The sequence below is a fragment of the Nicotiana tabacum genome, chromosome 3, assembly GCF_000715075.1.
Source record: "Nicotiana tabacum cultivar K326 chromosome 3, ASM71507v2, whole genome shotgun sequence".
NCBI classification, from domain to species: domain Eukaryota; kingdom Viridiplantae; phylum Streptophyta; class Magnoliopsida; order Solanales; family Solanaceae; genus Nicotiana; species Nicotiana tabacum.
This window is the reverse complement of record NC_134082.1, coordinates 207565836-207582495: the sequence shown is the minus strand read 5'-3', so window position 1 is coordinate 207582495 and position 16660 is coordinate 207565836. Positions and strand designations below refer to the sequence as shown.

Sequence of the window (16660 nt, the reverse complement as noted above, 5' to 3'; positions counted from 1 at the left end):
ATTGAAAAATCACAACTTTGGTGATTCTTGTGTTCTTGAGGATTTGATGATGAAATCTAGAATTTGGATGTTAGAATGATGTTAGAACTCATGTATATTGAGTAATATCAACCCAAAACATCATTAAAACTTACCTTGGTTGATTGGACTTGATTTGAGCTCAAAATCGCCCCTTCACCTCAAGAACCCTAACCCCCAATACTCAAAATACTCTCTTCCCCGACTTGGTGTTTATAGGCCTAGATTTTTGGGCTTCGGACGCGACCTTGGACGCTATGGCAGCACTTCACTGCCAGTCAATCTTTCGGACGCGGCTCCGGATGCTTCACATCCGCAGGCTCCTCCGCCAGCCTTTGATAATTTGGTCGTAACCTCTTGTAGAAATATCCAAATGACAAACAGTTTGAGGTGTTAGAAACTAGACTCAAAGACCTTTTATTTGATAGGTTGTCCATCACATAACTCTTTATACATATATAGATATGCTCGTCCAAAGTTAGGTCTTGTGCGTACTTATTTGGAACTTTAGTCTACCATGTAATTTCCAACTTGACTTGGACTTAGGGGAATCCTTATACTCCACATCACTTATAATATTCCTCGTATACTTATTATCATATTCAATTAATATCCATCATATTAATAGTCCTCGTCTGTATACAAAATAATATAATTAGCATACATCAACTTTCTTAATAGCACTTAAGTACTTCGAAATTTTCCGGAGTGCTATAGTCATTATACAAAAGAAAAAAAAAGTTTTGTCATTCAAAGTTAATCAAAATTAGAGACAAGCCAAATGAACCTCTTCTTGTATAAAAAAGCTGCCTGGATACTTATTGATTTAAGTCTAAATTCCCTTCTTTGCACGGTCATCCAATATCAAATAAAAGTTAATACTAAAACTCATTCCAAATGCACTCTGCTAATAACAATTTTGAAATTTCAAGAGTTCACAATGTTGAGGTCAATTTTCCAAAATTATCGTGGGAAAAATGACAAATTTATAGTTATTTCAAGAGATCCAAATACATTAGTTTATCTTAAGTTTAAAAATTAATTGTAGTTGCAAATTCACATAGTATGACTATAGCTTAATTTATTTCTAATTAACACCATATTAGTGCAGACTTCTAGAAATTTAAAGTAAGATTAAATCAAAACTCTTACGAATTTAACAGGAAAGAGGCGAACATGCATTGCTAATGGATGGTCTATATTTTTAAGTAATCAATATAATTTGAAGAAAAAAAACTATTATATACCGTAGAGGCTAAGAATTAAAAAAATTGTATTGGTCACGTACTAAACTCCAAAGATATTTATAAAAACTGGTCAACTAAGAAAAAAATTTAATAATGTAAATCTTAATTGAATTTGAAGTCCAAAATATTAGGATTTTCTTACGTAAAATTTTGATTGATTTTAAAGTCCTAAATATTAGTAAAATAATTAAATGATTATTTTGTCTAGTATGAAATTAACTTTTAAAGGATAAAAAAGCCGAATGATATTTTGATAGGGGCTTCGTGCTTTTAATATAGTATATAGATATAGATATAGATAGATAAGTTCATATCTAAAAGTATATTGTAAATTTTTAATAAATTTGGTCACATAAATTTATAAGCCGCGTCAAAACTATTGAGTCAAATTTTAACATATTTCAGTCTAATATGCTACTTGTCGTATTTCTTGGTTGTTAACTTATAATTTATGTAAAACTCTACTAATTTTTTAAATAGTTTATAGTGTACCTTCTTAGCTAGCGAATAAATTTTTTATTCTTTGGGAATGGATCCAAAAGGCTTTAAAAAGAGGAGAGGAAACTAGTGAAAAAAATGAACCGATCGGAGTCTTTTTTCCTTGTCGGTAGTGGGGAAAAAGAAAAGGAAAAAATGACAATGTAATATTGTGAAGCTGCTAGTGGCATCTCTCTTTCTTGGGATGTCATGATATTAAATGATTATTAGCTATCATGACACATAAAACAATTACTCCTTTTATATGAATTGATTATCAGGCTACTTTGGTAGCTTAAATTGTTAGACATTAAAAGAGAGTCCACGTGCCATAAAGTAGAAGGCCATATCCCAATGAAATTATGAGTAGCTAGGATAAGGAGGAAACTGCAATTACCATGCACAAATGCACATGTTTTAATTTCCTTGCTGTAAAATGGAGGAGAAATTAAGGGCAAGAAGCCCTCTCTAGGAATTCGTGCCATCTTCAATTGGGAAATATGGGGTAAGAATAACAAACACTATCTTTCAGCTCTCTCTTCCATAACCAAAAGCAGTGGCGGAGGCGGGATCTTCACAAAGGGGTTCAAATTCTTTTTTTTTAGCTAGTGGGAATTGAACTCACGATCTTATGTAGATTTTGAACCCTCTTGATCACTAAACTACATTTTTGAATTGTGTTAAGGGTGTTCAAAACTTAATATATAAAGATAAAAAACAGATTTTGTCTTATATATACAATATAATTTTTCGGCGAAAGGTGTTCGCGTGAACACCCTTGCGTCCTCTAAATCCCCCTGACCAAAAGTTGCTCTTAAACCAAGTAAATGATCTTTTGTGATTACTTTACCATTTGAATAGAAGAAAATAATTTTTTCATATCTTTTGTGTATTATTTTTTTTTACGCTAATATTGTGCTTTGGTTTCTTTTTTTTATTTTTTACATTCTTATAATAATGTATCCCCACTCTCACAAATTATATGTCGTGTTTTTCTTTCACACGCCCATTTGAAAAAAATATTAGGAGGGGGGTGAACTATTTTACCTTATTTATGTCTTAAGATATAATTTCTCTTTATTGAGTAGGAGTATTTATTCTATTTATGCGTTATCTCCATCTTTAAGAACAATTATTATTAAGGGTAAAATGGATTTTTTTTTTGAACTTCTAAATGACAAATAATTTGAGATAACTATTTTTAGAAAGCACGACAGATAATTTGAGACGGATTGAGTATAAGTAAGAGCAGGGTCAAGACTACTCCTAGTGAACAAGACTAACCTTACCCTCAGCATTTATCTAGCTAGAAAAAAAAAACTAGAAATGATCAAATATGTAATAGTGTATGCTATGATAACAATATAAGTGTAATTTTTTTCATTATATATCTATTGAAATTGTCAACTAGATAATTCAACTTCGCCTAAAGTCTTACTATAAAACTTTTAACAATAAAGTTTAATGATATCTTAAACAAATGTTTTACAAAACTAATTTTGTAATTTTATTGAGTTTCGCCGAAGTCAAATATGGCATAATGGACATCTTTGCCTTTGAAGCTTCAGCGATTTTGATTTCACAAAACTCTGAAAGCTAAAAAACCAAAGGAGAATTTTCAATACGACATTTTCTTAGTGGAATGTTACAAGTATAACTGTATAAGTTAACTTGTCACCTCATTTAGAGAAGGAATTAATGAACAGATTATATTGCTTCGTTTGCCAAAAAATAATCAAACATTGACAAAGATATTATTAATATTAGCTTAAAAATCTCAAAGGAGTACAGATTGAATCAGATTGTAAAATTCATGTGTTTAATATAACAATTTAAAATTAATGAGTTCAAATATAATAATTATTCATATTTAATTTTAAAATTTTTTATATTATATTTATGCTCCATATTAAAATACTAATTCAAATAAATTCACAATTTATGAACTCCATCCGCTACTACAAAGGAGTGAGGGGCGCGCGTGTAGTTAGCTGTGATGTTAAATGATGGCATTTCAATTTTTGATCAATGGCTTGTCTCCACCTTTGCTATTGAACCCACATTGTCTCTTTCCACTGTAATTAGACAGCACTTGCTTCATTTTCAAGGTCCCCAAAAAGTTGGTTCGCCTTTAATTAGCATCAAAGATAAAATTCACGAATTTACCCTAGTGAAAATTCAGTGATTTTGAAGTAATTTTCACTTACAGCCTACTGCTCCATGCGTCGGGTAACGTTTTGAAGACACCATATGTTTTAAGCTATTCTGGGATCGAAATTGAAAGGAAAACACTTGCCCCTGGTTTTTCATCTTATTACGTCAATTGCCATCATACAATTAGGTAAATAAAGGACACTTTTGAGGCATTCTCGAGGCCCAAATTGCCAAGTCAAACTGCTTTAATTGAACATCTATTTGCCCATGTTTTGTACATTATTACATCAATTGCCATCACATATTGATGTAAATAAGCGAAATTTTGATGTATTTTCAAGGCCCAAAATGTAGATTGCCACGTGGAACAGCTTTTGCTTCTTTGTTTTAAACTTCTACATTGATTATTGTAGGCCTACTAAATTCTTATTGCTTTATTTATTAGACTCCACTGCTACTGAAGTGATGATATCATTGTATGTACGTGGTACAATACTCTATTTTTCAGCTCTTACAAGTTATATTTTATAGTTTTATTTTGTGTAACTTTTAAATATTTATGTACTTTGATAATATCATTTATTGTTACTATATATTTTTTATCAATCAAATTTTATTTGGGGATGAGAGGAACTTTATATTTAATTACATCACAAGATATATTATAAAATAGTTCAAAATATAAAAAATAAAATATCAAATAAAAATGGTGAGAAAACTAAAACTACTAAGATTTTTACAAAAATTAAATAATCCACAATTTATATGGTGATAGTAGCAAATGTTTGGTAAATAAAATTTAAGAAAAGAAATTAGAAAATTAGAAACATTTACCAGCCTATTATAAATATTATGTTAGATTATTTTTGTGCAAGCTTTTATTTATCTAGAGTTACATATAGATAAATTAAAATGATCACTTAGTGAGAATAAGAAAAAACTTAAGCTTTCTTGAACCGAAATATATTTCTTTCGGAGGGAAGTTGAGAAGGAGTGTACAATTAGGAGTACAACATCAACGATATCAGTGTAATCCCACAAAGTGAAGTCTGAAAAAGGTAGGATGTATGTAGACCTTACCTCTATTTTTGTGGGGTAAAGGTTATTTCAAGACAATTTTTGAAATCAAACTAAAGTGAAAAATTAAATAGAAATGATTTAAAGTTAAATTTTAAATAGAAAATTATAAAAACTTTTAAGTACCATTAGAAAAACTTACATGCACTATATTGGCCTATCAGGCCCGTCCTTTTTGATATCAAATTATGTAATCAACTTATTTTTACGACAACAAACTATAAATATCACAAGATTTTTTTCCATTAGTAGAATCAATTACCAAATTAAAAGATGAACATCTAATGTTTCATTTACTAAATTCTCTCAAATAAAACTTAGAAAACAAAAAAAATATTGACAGGTCAAACAAGATTAATATGTTAAGGCTCAATTGGACTTCAAGAACTTATAGGAATATATATTTTTAAAAACAATAGAAGTCCAAAGTAAGAAAATAATTATTTCTTATAATTTTAAATACTCTTGCAAGTTTTAACATTTAGAATTGAGCCCGGGCTCAGCACGGGCTAAAGTAACTAGTAGACTATAGAGAGGAGAAAGTTACTCAAGGCCAACACATAATTGAAAGACTAGAAATAAAGTGGACCCCAGAACTTTGTTTGTTTCACAATTCCAGTAGAGAGCATTGGCGGTGAGAAGTGAAATTGAGAAAAATATATTGAACTTTGCTGAACTATACGCTCAGCCATTCTTATTTGCCCTGGTGATGGATGCTTTGACACATCATATTTAAGGGGAGGTGCCATGGTGTATGCTATTTGCTAATAACATTGTTCTAATTGACGAGACGAGGGCAGGTGTTAACGAGAGATTGGAGGTTTGGAGACAGACTCTCGAGTCTAAGGGTTTCAAATTGAGCAGGTCTAAGACAGAGTACCTGGAGTGCAAGTTTAGCACTGAGTCGAGAGATGTAGGCGGGGACGTGAGGCTTGGGTCACAGGTCATCTCCAAGAGAGATAGATTCAAGTACCTTGGGTCGGTGATTCAGGGGGACGGAGAGATCGGCGAGGACGTCACACACCGCATAGGGGCGGGCTGGATGAAATGGAGGCTTGCATCTAGAGTCTTGTGTGACAAGAAAGTGCCACCGATACTCAAAGGTAAGTTTTATAGAGCTGTGGTTAGACCCGCAATGTTGTATGGGCAGAGTGTTGGCCGGTTAAGAACTCCCATATCCAGAGGTTGAAAGTAGCAGAGATGCGAATGCTGAGGTGGATGTGCGGGCACACTAGGATAGACAAGATCATGAATGAAGATATTCGGAGGAAGGTGGGCGTCGCCCCTGTGGATGACAAGATGCGGGAAGCGAGGCTCGTATGGTTTGGGCACGTGCAGAGGAGAAGCATTGATGCCCCGGTGAGGAGGTGTGAATTGTTGGCCGTGGTGGGGACGAGAAAAGGTAGAGGGGTATCTAAGAAGTATTGGGGAGAGGTGATCAGGCAGGACATGGTTCGTCTGCAGATTTTCGAGGACATGGTCCTTGATAGGAAGGCGTGGAGGACTAGCATTAGAGTTGTAAGATAGGGGTAGTGGAGCTTTCCTTACTGCATGCCGGGGGTGAGGCGGGGTTGGATTAGGGCTGATCTTAGATGGTTTGCAGTTTATGTTGAACCCACACTATTCTTGTTGTTTATCTTAGATTCTTTAGACTCTAGTTACTGTTATTGCGTGTCATTCATCTTTTGATTTTTATGCTTCTGTTACTATAATGGTTTTTACTGGAGTTACTAATGAATTCTCTTTTCTTTTCTTGTTTTCCTTGCTTTTCTTTATTTCCGTCGTTCTGAGCCAAGGGTCTATCGGAAACAGCCTCTCTGTCCTACCGGGGCAGGGGTAAGGTCTACGAACACATTACCCTCCCCAGACCCCACTATATAGGATTTTACTGGGTAGTTGTTGTTGTTGTTTGCTGAACTAGACTCCACTGTTCAAGTTTATGTGATATAATTTAACCTACAACTAATTGTTTGTATGACATATCGTTTCATAATGTATTGTATCATTTGATGAATACAATGTTTGAATAGATTGTGTTGTTTGTAGTCGTTTCATGATATCATGCACCAGCACTATGAAGAATACAACAAGCAATATTATAAAGAAAAACTATGATGCGGGATAAAATTATTTTATAAAAAGGTAGGTTAAATGAGAAAATAAAATTATTTAACAATAATTAAGGGTGAGATTGAGAGAAAAAGACAAGGTAACCATTTCGTTAACGACTGATTTAATTATATGATACAATAAAATTTAAGTCACAATCAAAATAAGCATCGTATTTAAAGTAATAATACAATAAATTACAACATGTAACAACCATCCAACCAAGCTGTTACTATTAAATTTCTTAAACAAAAAAAACTAGATTTTTGAAACTTAATATCTTAAATATAAATAATTATTAAATTTTTTAAAATTTGTGATTTTAAACTTGCTATAACATTTGTGTGAATATAAAATATTAAGAAAATTGAGAAGTTATGAAGTTAAATTGCTTCCAAATCTAAAAATATTCTATTTATTTTTACAAGGTCTAATAAGGAAATAAAGTCACGTAAATGGAAAAGAATGGAGTTTTAAATTACTGTATGCTAATGACACTCTAATTTAGAATTATAAAATAGTTAATGAAATAAAAAAACTAAGCTGACCTTAATTAAAATTACATAAGTGTATTTAAATGAGATACGCTTTCATTAGTTTGAAAAATAGAAGACAGATGCAAGCAAGTTTTTACGTTATATTTCCCCCTTGGAAGGCTCAAATAGTCTTTCTTCACCTCAATTTGATTTGCCAAAAAACCCCAATCCCATTTATTTTTCACTCCTCAATAGTTCATAGCAGCCATTTTCTGCTCCAACAAGAACACCAACCTTGTTATACGCAAACCGTTTCCCTTTTCCAAAACAAAAAGGTTGACAGTTTCTACCACTCGTCTTGCCACTGACGGGGTCGTTTTAGAATTTTGTCCATTCTCTTGCTGGCCTTTTCGATTAAGACATAAACCTTTCTATAGAAAGAGTGGGGAAAGGAGAAGGAAATGTGATGGAACTGCTGAAAGGGTCTTTCTCCGCCCTCTTCTTTTGACTTCCATTTTTCTCTTGCCCCTTTTTATCAACTTTTTCCTTTCTTTTAGTTTTGGCATCGCCTGAATTGGAGGTTTTTTGGGGGGTCCTTTGCTGATCTTATTCAACCTCCGATCATTGCAAACTTTCGTTTTTCTATCGCATGATCTAATAAGTTTAGGTTCTGATTGTTGAGATTTTTCTTTTTTTTGTCGGCACATCAATTATGATTTTATCCAAACTTCTTATATAGTTAGAAAAATAAATCAAAAGATTTTATTTGTGAGGCTTTCCATTTTACCCAAAACAGCGTGCCCTGTTTTGCAGGGAGAACAGAACCTTCCGTTTTCTCTTTTTTTTTTCTCTCTCTCTCATCGATTGCAGTGATTCTCTTCTCTTCAATTTTAATTTCAGTGCTATTTATTTCTATTTTCCTCGAATTCTCAAATTCTTAAATTTTTCAATCCCTCGATTTGGTTGCTTAATCTTGGAATCTCTACCCAATCCCATTATACCACCCACCTCAATCACCTGAGAATGTTCTTCTAATCTCTTCTTCCCATATAAAAATACTCATTTGATTGAATTCTATTCTTTAGCCGACCTCTTCGGCGCTGAGTATTCTTGTGCCTTCTACAAATCAGTTTCAATAATGGGTTGTGCAACTTCAAAACCAAAAGTATGCCGCAAGTGCCGGGCTCCATGTTCGCCGGTCCGCCGGAGCTACTCAATGCACGACGACAGCTACCATCATTTGGTGGCGCTCACTTCCTCCACGTTAGGATCTCTGAAGCTCGATCCACTGAACCAGAGTCAATCTATCAAAGACGATCGATCTTCTTTTGGCCATTGTGATACTGATGAAGTTATGAAGAGTTGCAAAGAAGAGTTCGCTATGGGTTTAATTGAGGCAAAAACATGGTCTCAAATGATCAATGAGAAAATCCCGAAAGTGATTCCCAAAACTCCCATTAGAACTCCACCTGGCGAGCCAGAAACTATCAATACTTGGGAATTAATGGAAGGTCTTGAAGATAGTAGTCCGCTAAAACTTTCTCACCATGTCCGTAGCTTTTCTTTTCATGTTTCTCCTAATCCAGTTCCTTCTCTGTACGATCTACCTACACCTAGAGTAAAAGATCATATTGAAGGATCCCCAAAGCCATTGTGGGAGGAAATAACTGAAGATGAAACGAACTCAAATTCAAACGATACGTCTATCGTCTCTGAGTTTGATCCTGAAGTAATTTCTACTTTAAGAAAAGCATTAGAAGATCTCCCACCTGCAAATCCATTTCACCTTAAACCATTAATTAGTGAAAACCAGCAGTCAGGAGCCGACAAGGAAGATTCATTGGAGATAACGGATGTCATAACGGACGTGAAGAAAGTAAATGGGGAAGTAACAGAGTACAAGGTTTGTAAAGATAAACTAGTTGTTTATTTCACGAGTCTAAGAGGCGTGAGGAAAACATACGAGGATTGTTGTCACGTTCGTGTGATTTTAAAGGGACTAGGTGTGAAAATCGACGAGAGAGATGTATCGATGCATTCAGGGTTTAAAGAAGAGCTGAAAGAATTACTGGGAAATGAATACAGTGGAGGTGGATTGCCTAGAATATTTTTAGGGAAAAAATATATTGGTGGAGCTGATGAAATAAGGCGAATGAACGAGGATGGGAAACTCGAGAAGTTTGTAGAAAACTGTGAAAAAGTCGAGGATGGTGGTGGCTATGGAGGTTGTAACTGTGAGGCCTGTGGAGATGTTAGATTTGTACCATGTGAGACGTGCTCGGGGAGCTGTAAAATATATTATGAAGCAGATTATGAAGAAGATGAAGAAAATGACCAATTGGATGAAGATGAATATGGCTTCCAACGATGTCCAGATTGCAATGAAAATGGGCTAATTCGATGTCCAATTTGTTGTGATTATTAAGGTTGATTAAAAACTTTGTTGGTCCTTTTGGATTAATTGTTTCTCTTTTTTTTGAGATGATGTTTGGTGTACAGTGAGGAGTTTTGATTGAACTACTAATATAGTCAGAGCGTGAAAAGCCATAAATCCAAGCTCTGGAGTTGTGGTGTAAGAGTCTAATGTAATACATTTTCTAGGTAAAACCAGAAGCTTATACAATTTTGAAATTTTTCTGTTTGTGAAGTAATTTATGTAATTCATATCAGATACTGTATTAGATATGTTGGATTTAGGCAAATTTGAAATTTTAAAATTTAAATTAGTAAGTTTAAAATACGATTATTCTATTTCTTTGTAACAATGTTCCACTTAATATACAGATGTAATACATTCTTTTTAAAACTTAACTATATATACAACCCGAATTGAAATGAACTGGTGTACTTGTACCCACTTCTTTGAATATGCATCCGTCGGCCGACGAAATTTAAATGCCTTGGGTTCTATTTTCAAAATTTTGCTTTAACTAACTCACAAACATTCAAAAATGACTCCAAATTATATTTATATCCAAATACAACTCTAATTTTCAAATATTATTTTCACTTGAATTTTCCCCCACCTTTTTCCGGAATTTTACAATTCTCATGTCGAAACGCCCACTTAATGCTTTAGGTTCTATTGATTAACTGCATTTCAAACTAGGAGTCTCTGCTCTAGTCTTTGATCAACCGCATTTCAAACTAGGGAAAATATTTTGTGGTCATATTACTGCCACTGACATCCTTGAATTTTGTCAAATGTCCACAATTATGGTTAGTTGTTTTGGTCACTTTAGCGCCATTGCACCTTCTATTGAAGCTGGTCCTTCAAAAATCAAAGAATTTATTATCAGAGACTGGGTTACAGTTTAAGCTAAATAATTCTTATGACCAACATTATAAGTTTATACAAATAGTACCTAACATCAAGGGCGAATTTATAGGCAAGTGTACGGGGCACGGGAATATATGGTCTCTTTGACAAACTTAGGTATTATATGTACATATTTTTTAGAATTGGTTTTCTGCTGGCATCCATGTTCCAAAGAGGCTAAATGGTGTACTTGCTTGACTGTTGAGTTATTTACCTAGAAAAGTAGGGATCAAATCCCATTTAATAATTTTTTTTCCTCATATTTTAATGATGCACTCATATTATAAAAATTCTAAATCCGCATTTGACTAATATGTCACGTCTTAAACAGTACTTACTGTAAAGATCTTTTATAGTATCAATATGTCTAATTTTGATATTTTAAGTTCTAGGAAAGATCTTCTCTACATCTCTTTTTTTTTTCCTTTCCCTGTCATTAGGCCTGCCCTTTCATAAAAAAGAATTTTTATGAAAAAATACTAAGAAAAAAGAATTAAGTTGAAAGTAAGGATGTTGATAGACAGATTCATAGGTCTCCACTCCGAATACAAAAATAAAGAAAAAAAACAGATTGGAAAGCATCAAATCTGGGTTGTTGACAACTTTTTTATTCTATTATTATTATTATTTTATTCATTTGATGTGCCACAAGTCGAAAGTAGTTAAGCATAATCATTCTCCGTGACGGCGTCTACCTTTTCCTTTCTAACACGGACTAATTACTTTTCTTTTGTTTAGTTTTCAACAGAATGAGCTTAGCTTAAGGGAAAACAAATAACATAATAAAATTTACACATTGGATAAATTTTCTCGAAGAAGGTTCTGGTCTAGGTTGTTATATGTAAAGTGATTAATTAAAAAGTCTTTTGCCATGGCTTTAGAGTCATTCTGATATATTGGAATTCGTCGTTAATTTTAAAAAGGGATGTGGCAGACCACAAAGCTTTTAGACCAATGACTAATTCATTATCAAATAGGGGGGACAAGGCAACCTTGAAGAAACAGATTTTAATCTGGTTGGTTGAGTGGGTATGATTATGACATTTATCCTTCATAAATAAATGAAACTGAAATTGCTCCTTTTGCCCTTTTACATGGACTCACTAATTAGAATATTTCAAAAAGGGGGAAAGGAAAAAAATTTAAGGCATAAAAAAGGGGCATGATCGTCCAAATATAGTTGTATAATATTGTAAATGCTGAATTATTAAATCGAAAATTTTGTTATTTAATATTTGGTTTAAGTTTTTTAGAAATTTAATACTAGGTATGGTGTTCCGTATTAAAAAAATAATACCAAATAATTAATATCATACCAAAATATATACTAAGTTAGATCATACACATGGGAAGCAAGAAATTGGAGAATTTTTAGGATTACCGATGTAAATACAGATTTTGCTATTGCACATATACAAAAGGAGACCAGAATTAGGCTAGAGAGTATATAAAAAGAAGATCTCATAAATGTCTATATTTGTTTTCCGTAATATGTAACTAGATTGTGTTTTTGGTTCCTGAGGGCTGAGACCCGGAAGATTACTGCACCCTTCTTGGAAGGTGGTTGAAGTCCTAGCTGCTCTTTAGAAATCTTAAATTTGATGTTTATGGTAATATTTTACAATTATTATCACAAAAAATAATCTTTCTATAGTAGATTTGTATACGGGTAAAACTGGCCCCACTGAACACCCCGGTTTCTCGATGAGGCAAATGGAGTAGGAACATGACCGTAAGGAATCAGAGTCAGAGCGAGGAGTCCCTCGGAGCTTGAGCAAAAGACCTGCCCTCGGGGGCATCGGGATCACGTCCTCCTCGTCTGGTTGGAGCCTCAAGACTTCGGAGAGAGTTACCAAACAACCGCACACGACTAACAAAGGGCCGTGATGTTCGTGCCCAACCGGATATCACGACGTGAATCTCGGCCCGTATCGACAGAAAATCAGCGATTAGCGAAAAGAAAGATTTTTAACTTTCTTAGAATTGCACTTAGGGTAAAATTCCCCTATTATATAAAGGGGGAAGCTTATTATTCATAAAACACATTGTAACATGCATACCAAGACAATTTACTTCTATTCTCTATGTTTCTAAAAGTTATTCAAAGTTCTTATTTTCGTTCATAAGTTCTTCATAAGTGCAAGCTCGGAACCAAAGGCAGGTTCCTCATTGAGCCATTAACCGAGCTCGGGATCCTCTTATCATTGGTTTGGCCATTTATTACGTTTTCATTTGCTTAATCTACATCATTAATCATTTGTATTGAATTAATCCACATATCCTTAAAACAGCGTATAAATTCAATTGTTATCCATTTTTAAGGATAAACAAAATTAAATTACAGTAATAAGGTAAATATTACATTACATGTATGTCGCACCTCCTTTTTCCGCGCCCGCGAGAGGGTGCGTAGGGGAGTTTTCTCCAATTAAAGGACAGTCGAAACGGGATTTATTTAATTATTTCAGAGTCGCCACCTGGGAATTTTAAGGCGTCCCAAGTCACCAATTTTAATCCCTGAATCGAGGAGAATATGACTCTGTTTATTATTCTGCGAACCAGAAATCCTGAGTAAGGAATTCTGTTAATCCGGAAGAAGGTGTTAGACATTTCCGAATTCCGTGGTTCTAGCACGGTCGCTCAACTGCTTTCATTCTTGGCTTAATTATCTTGATTTTATTAAATACATTTTTATTGCATGATTTTACTACAGCTTTTTACTTATTGTTTATGACGAATTACGCGTACGTATATTCGTATTATATATATTTTATAATTACCGGAGATTGTGCCACGTGTACGTGTACACAATAAAATCATCCATGTTATAGTTTTTATAAAAATATATATTCAAAAATTAAAAATAAAATCAGGAACATCATCACCCTTTTTATTTAGATAATGAGCTGCACACCTCGGATTATATGAAATTATTTAATATTTTTTTTAAAGAAATTCGTTTTATTAAATATTCGCTCGAAATTGCGCGTACGCATAATCCGAATTTACTTTTAAAATATAATCAGGGTGCGCGAACGCATCCCTGATTGCGCAAAATCTTTGTTAATAGTATTATGGACTTTTCACAAATTATTTATTATATCATACATTTTTTATGTGAAAATCATGAGAACTCCCACTTTAGAGGCCTTTGAATTCTTTGAAAAGAATTCACAATCTATTGAAGGTTGTCCGCCGATTATAATCTCCGCGTATAATTTATGTTCATCCAAGACTATTCAAATTCAAAATAAAGAATAAGAACATGATTAATACTATTCTTCACAAATACAACATATATATCTATATGCCCAATAATGAATTGTATATGAAACTAAAAATGATTTATAAAGGGAAGAATATTTTTTTTTCAAGAACTTTTATTATTTCTATTTAGTGCAAGTCCTATTTCTAATTATCGTTGATGTAAAGTGTTGCAATTTGTATATCTCATTTTATTCTCATATACTTGCTTTTAATCCAATAGGCCTAATTATTTATTTAGGATGGTAAATAAGCATCAAATTGATAAGAAAGAGAATTATTATACAAATTGATTAACAACATTGCCTTACATGCCACATATTTGTATGTCTTGAAACATTCGCAGCACTTTAACATCATAATGAGCCATAACAACTCAACTTACCATCCACTAATGGTTCTATAGATACCTGTTATAATGCCACATAAGAACGTACAACTTAATATCATTTCTTCCACAACTAAATCAGATTATCAGAATAAACTAACAATATGGTTTTGACATTTTCACGCTATTCTTTATTCAACTAACAACGTCACAAGGCCTAGTTAATGGCCAATCTTTATGTCATGTTTCCTACCTTGACAATTCAAACATGACAAAACTAATGAGATGAAGGGCTAACATTATTACAAAGCCTTATATGAATTTCAAGGTAAGACAATTAACTCATAGCTATCAAATTGAATTCACTACTAATTAACTAACATGAAACAAAAAATGAAATTTAAACTGATGAACTTAGACAAACGGAAAACAGAATTGCAATTCAAGCTTCATTGATTAATCATGTTGAATCTCTTTCCAACATGAAATTTAAAAGATAGGTACCTGAAAATGAAGGTAGAAGGAGTAAATTTCAGTAGTATCAGCAGTAACAAAATCAGTAGAATGTACTGATAACACAGCAAATCTGAACAAGAATAGGATCCGAGGAGCCCAGATGCACAGTAACAGTATTTTTGGAAGAAAAACTTTCAGATTTAAACCAAGTACTATCAAACAAACAGACCCGGAAAGATCCAAAGAAAAGTATGTTTCTGAAAATATTCAATCTGTTTCTATATCTGTTTCTGTTTTTCTTTTTCCTCTTCCTCTTCAGATTCCAACAAGAACCTAATTTTTCTGCTGGATTTTTCTCTTTTATCTCACTCTAGGTGTATTTTCTTAAATTCTCTTTCAAACTCTGTTATGAAGTCTATCTAAACTATCTTTCTCTGAAAACTGATTTTTTTTAAATCAGTCTCAATTCCCTCTCTCAAAAACTGATCCTCTCAGTCTGTCCAGCTCCCTGTATTTATACAGGGCTGGTCCTATACAGTTTAGTGCTGGATGGACCCTTTTCTCCTTTAAAAATCAGAAAGTTTTCCCATTAAAACTACTTTTGAATAATTTAAAACTAAGTGCTATTTATCCTGTTTTTCAGCAGCCCCATTATCCCTTGTTCCCCATTATTACTTAAATTATAGCCACTATCATATTATTGAAAGCACACTATCACATTACCCTACTGTTTCATTCTAAAATAAACCTGAAATCCTTCTGTAATTACAGCCCTCAAGGAAATCAGAATCTGATAAAAAAACAGATTTTAAAAATTGTTCAGAATTGATTATCCTTCTGAATTAAACAGATATAACCAATCCTATCAAGTTCTGGACTGAATCTTGACTGAGAATGCACTTTTCTAACACAATGGTATCTAACCAACATTTGTGAAATTGAAATTAAACCTAATATCATAACAACATTATACTGAATTCAGCCTAATAATTCAACTGCACTCAGCTTTTGAACTAAGATCAAACAAACAGGAGCATTGTCAATATATTGACAATGTTCTGAACTTAATGTTCAGAAAACAACACACATATAACGCCCATTTGATGGATTTATTAAACAAGAACCAACTGATTAACAATAACTAATTAACTGATTATAGCAAGATAATCCATCCAAAACAGGTTATTTCAGTCAACATTTTCAGAAGCAGGATTTATGATATAACTAATCGACGAACTTAGTCGAGTCGATTACACACATTGTACATAATCACAATCAACAGAAACAATTCACATTTAGAATCAAGTTGACGGGTAGGGGACAGTATAACAAAATTTGACTAGAAAATTATGAAAAATTAAACAAACTAATGAAACGAACATAAAATACACATAGAATGCACATAAGAAACAGAAATTACCTCTGAACCTTTAAATTCAACTGAACTCAACTCGACTTGGATTTGGATTTTGTTTGAAATCAAACAGACCTTAGTCGAAGTATTTTCCACTGAAAATACTTCGACTAAGGTCGATTAAACCTCAATCTTTATTCAATCTGGACAGAATCCAAAAGTCTGGTATTTTTAGGGTTCTTGAAAGTTCGATTTGGGATTTACTCATTTCTGGTTAGATTCGAGGGAAACCAAAGATGTTCTAGGCACGAGGGAGGTCAGGGGGTAACTGGTGTGAGTTTGAAGTAGGTTGGGATAAGGTCAGGTTGTACTCGAATCTTC

At 33.3% G+C, this 16660-nt stretch overlaps 1 protein-coding gene across 1 annotated transcript; it reads left to right on the top strand.

The window, feature by feature from the left end:
* Nucleotides 1-7692: 7692 nt before the first annotated feature.
* Nucleotides 7693-10189, top strand: LOC107802054 (uncharacterized protein At3g28850-like). The gene has a single exon (XM_016625493.2). It carries the CDS (start codon nt 8697-8699, stop codon nt 9981-9983), a length of 1287 nt encoding a protein of 428 aa, XP_016480979.1. The 5' UTR covers nt 7693-8696; the 3' UTR covers nt 9984-10189.
* The last annotated feature ends 6471 nt before the right edge of the window (nt 10190-16660 follow it).

What these genes read in the sequence shown, in the direction of transcription:
- LOC107802054 (XM_016625493.2), top strand. Translation starts at nt 8,697, where the DNA reads ATGGGTTGTGCAACTTCAAAACCAAAAGTATGCCGCAAGTGCCGGGCT.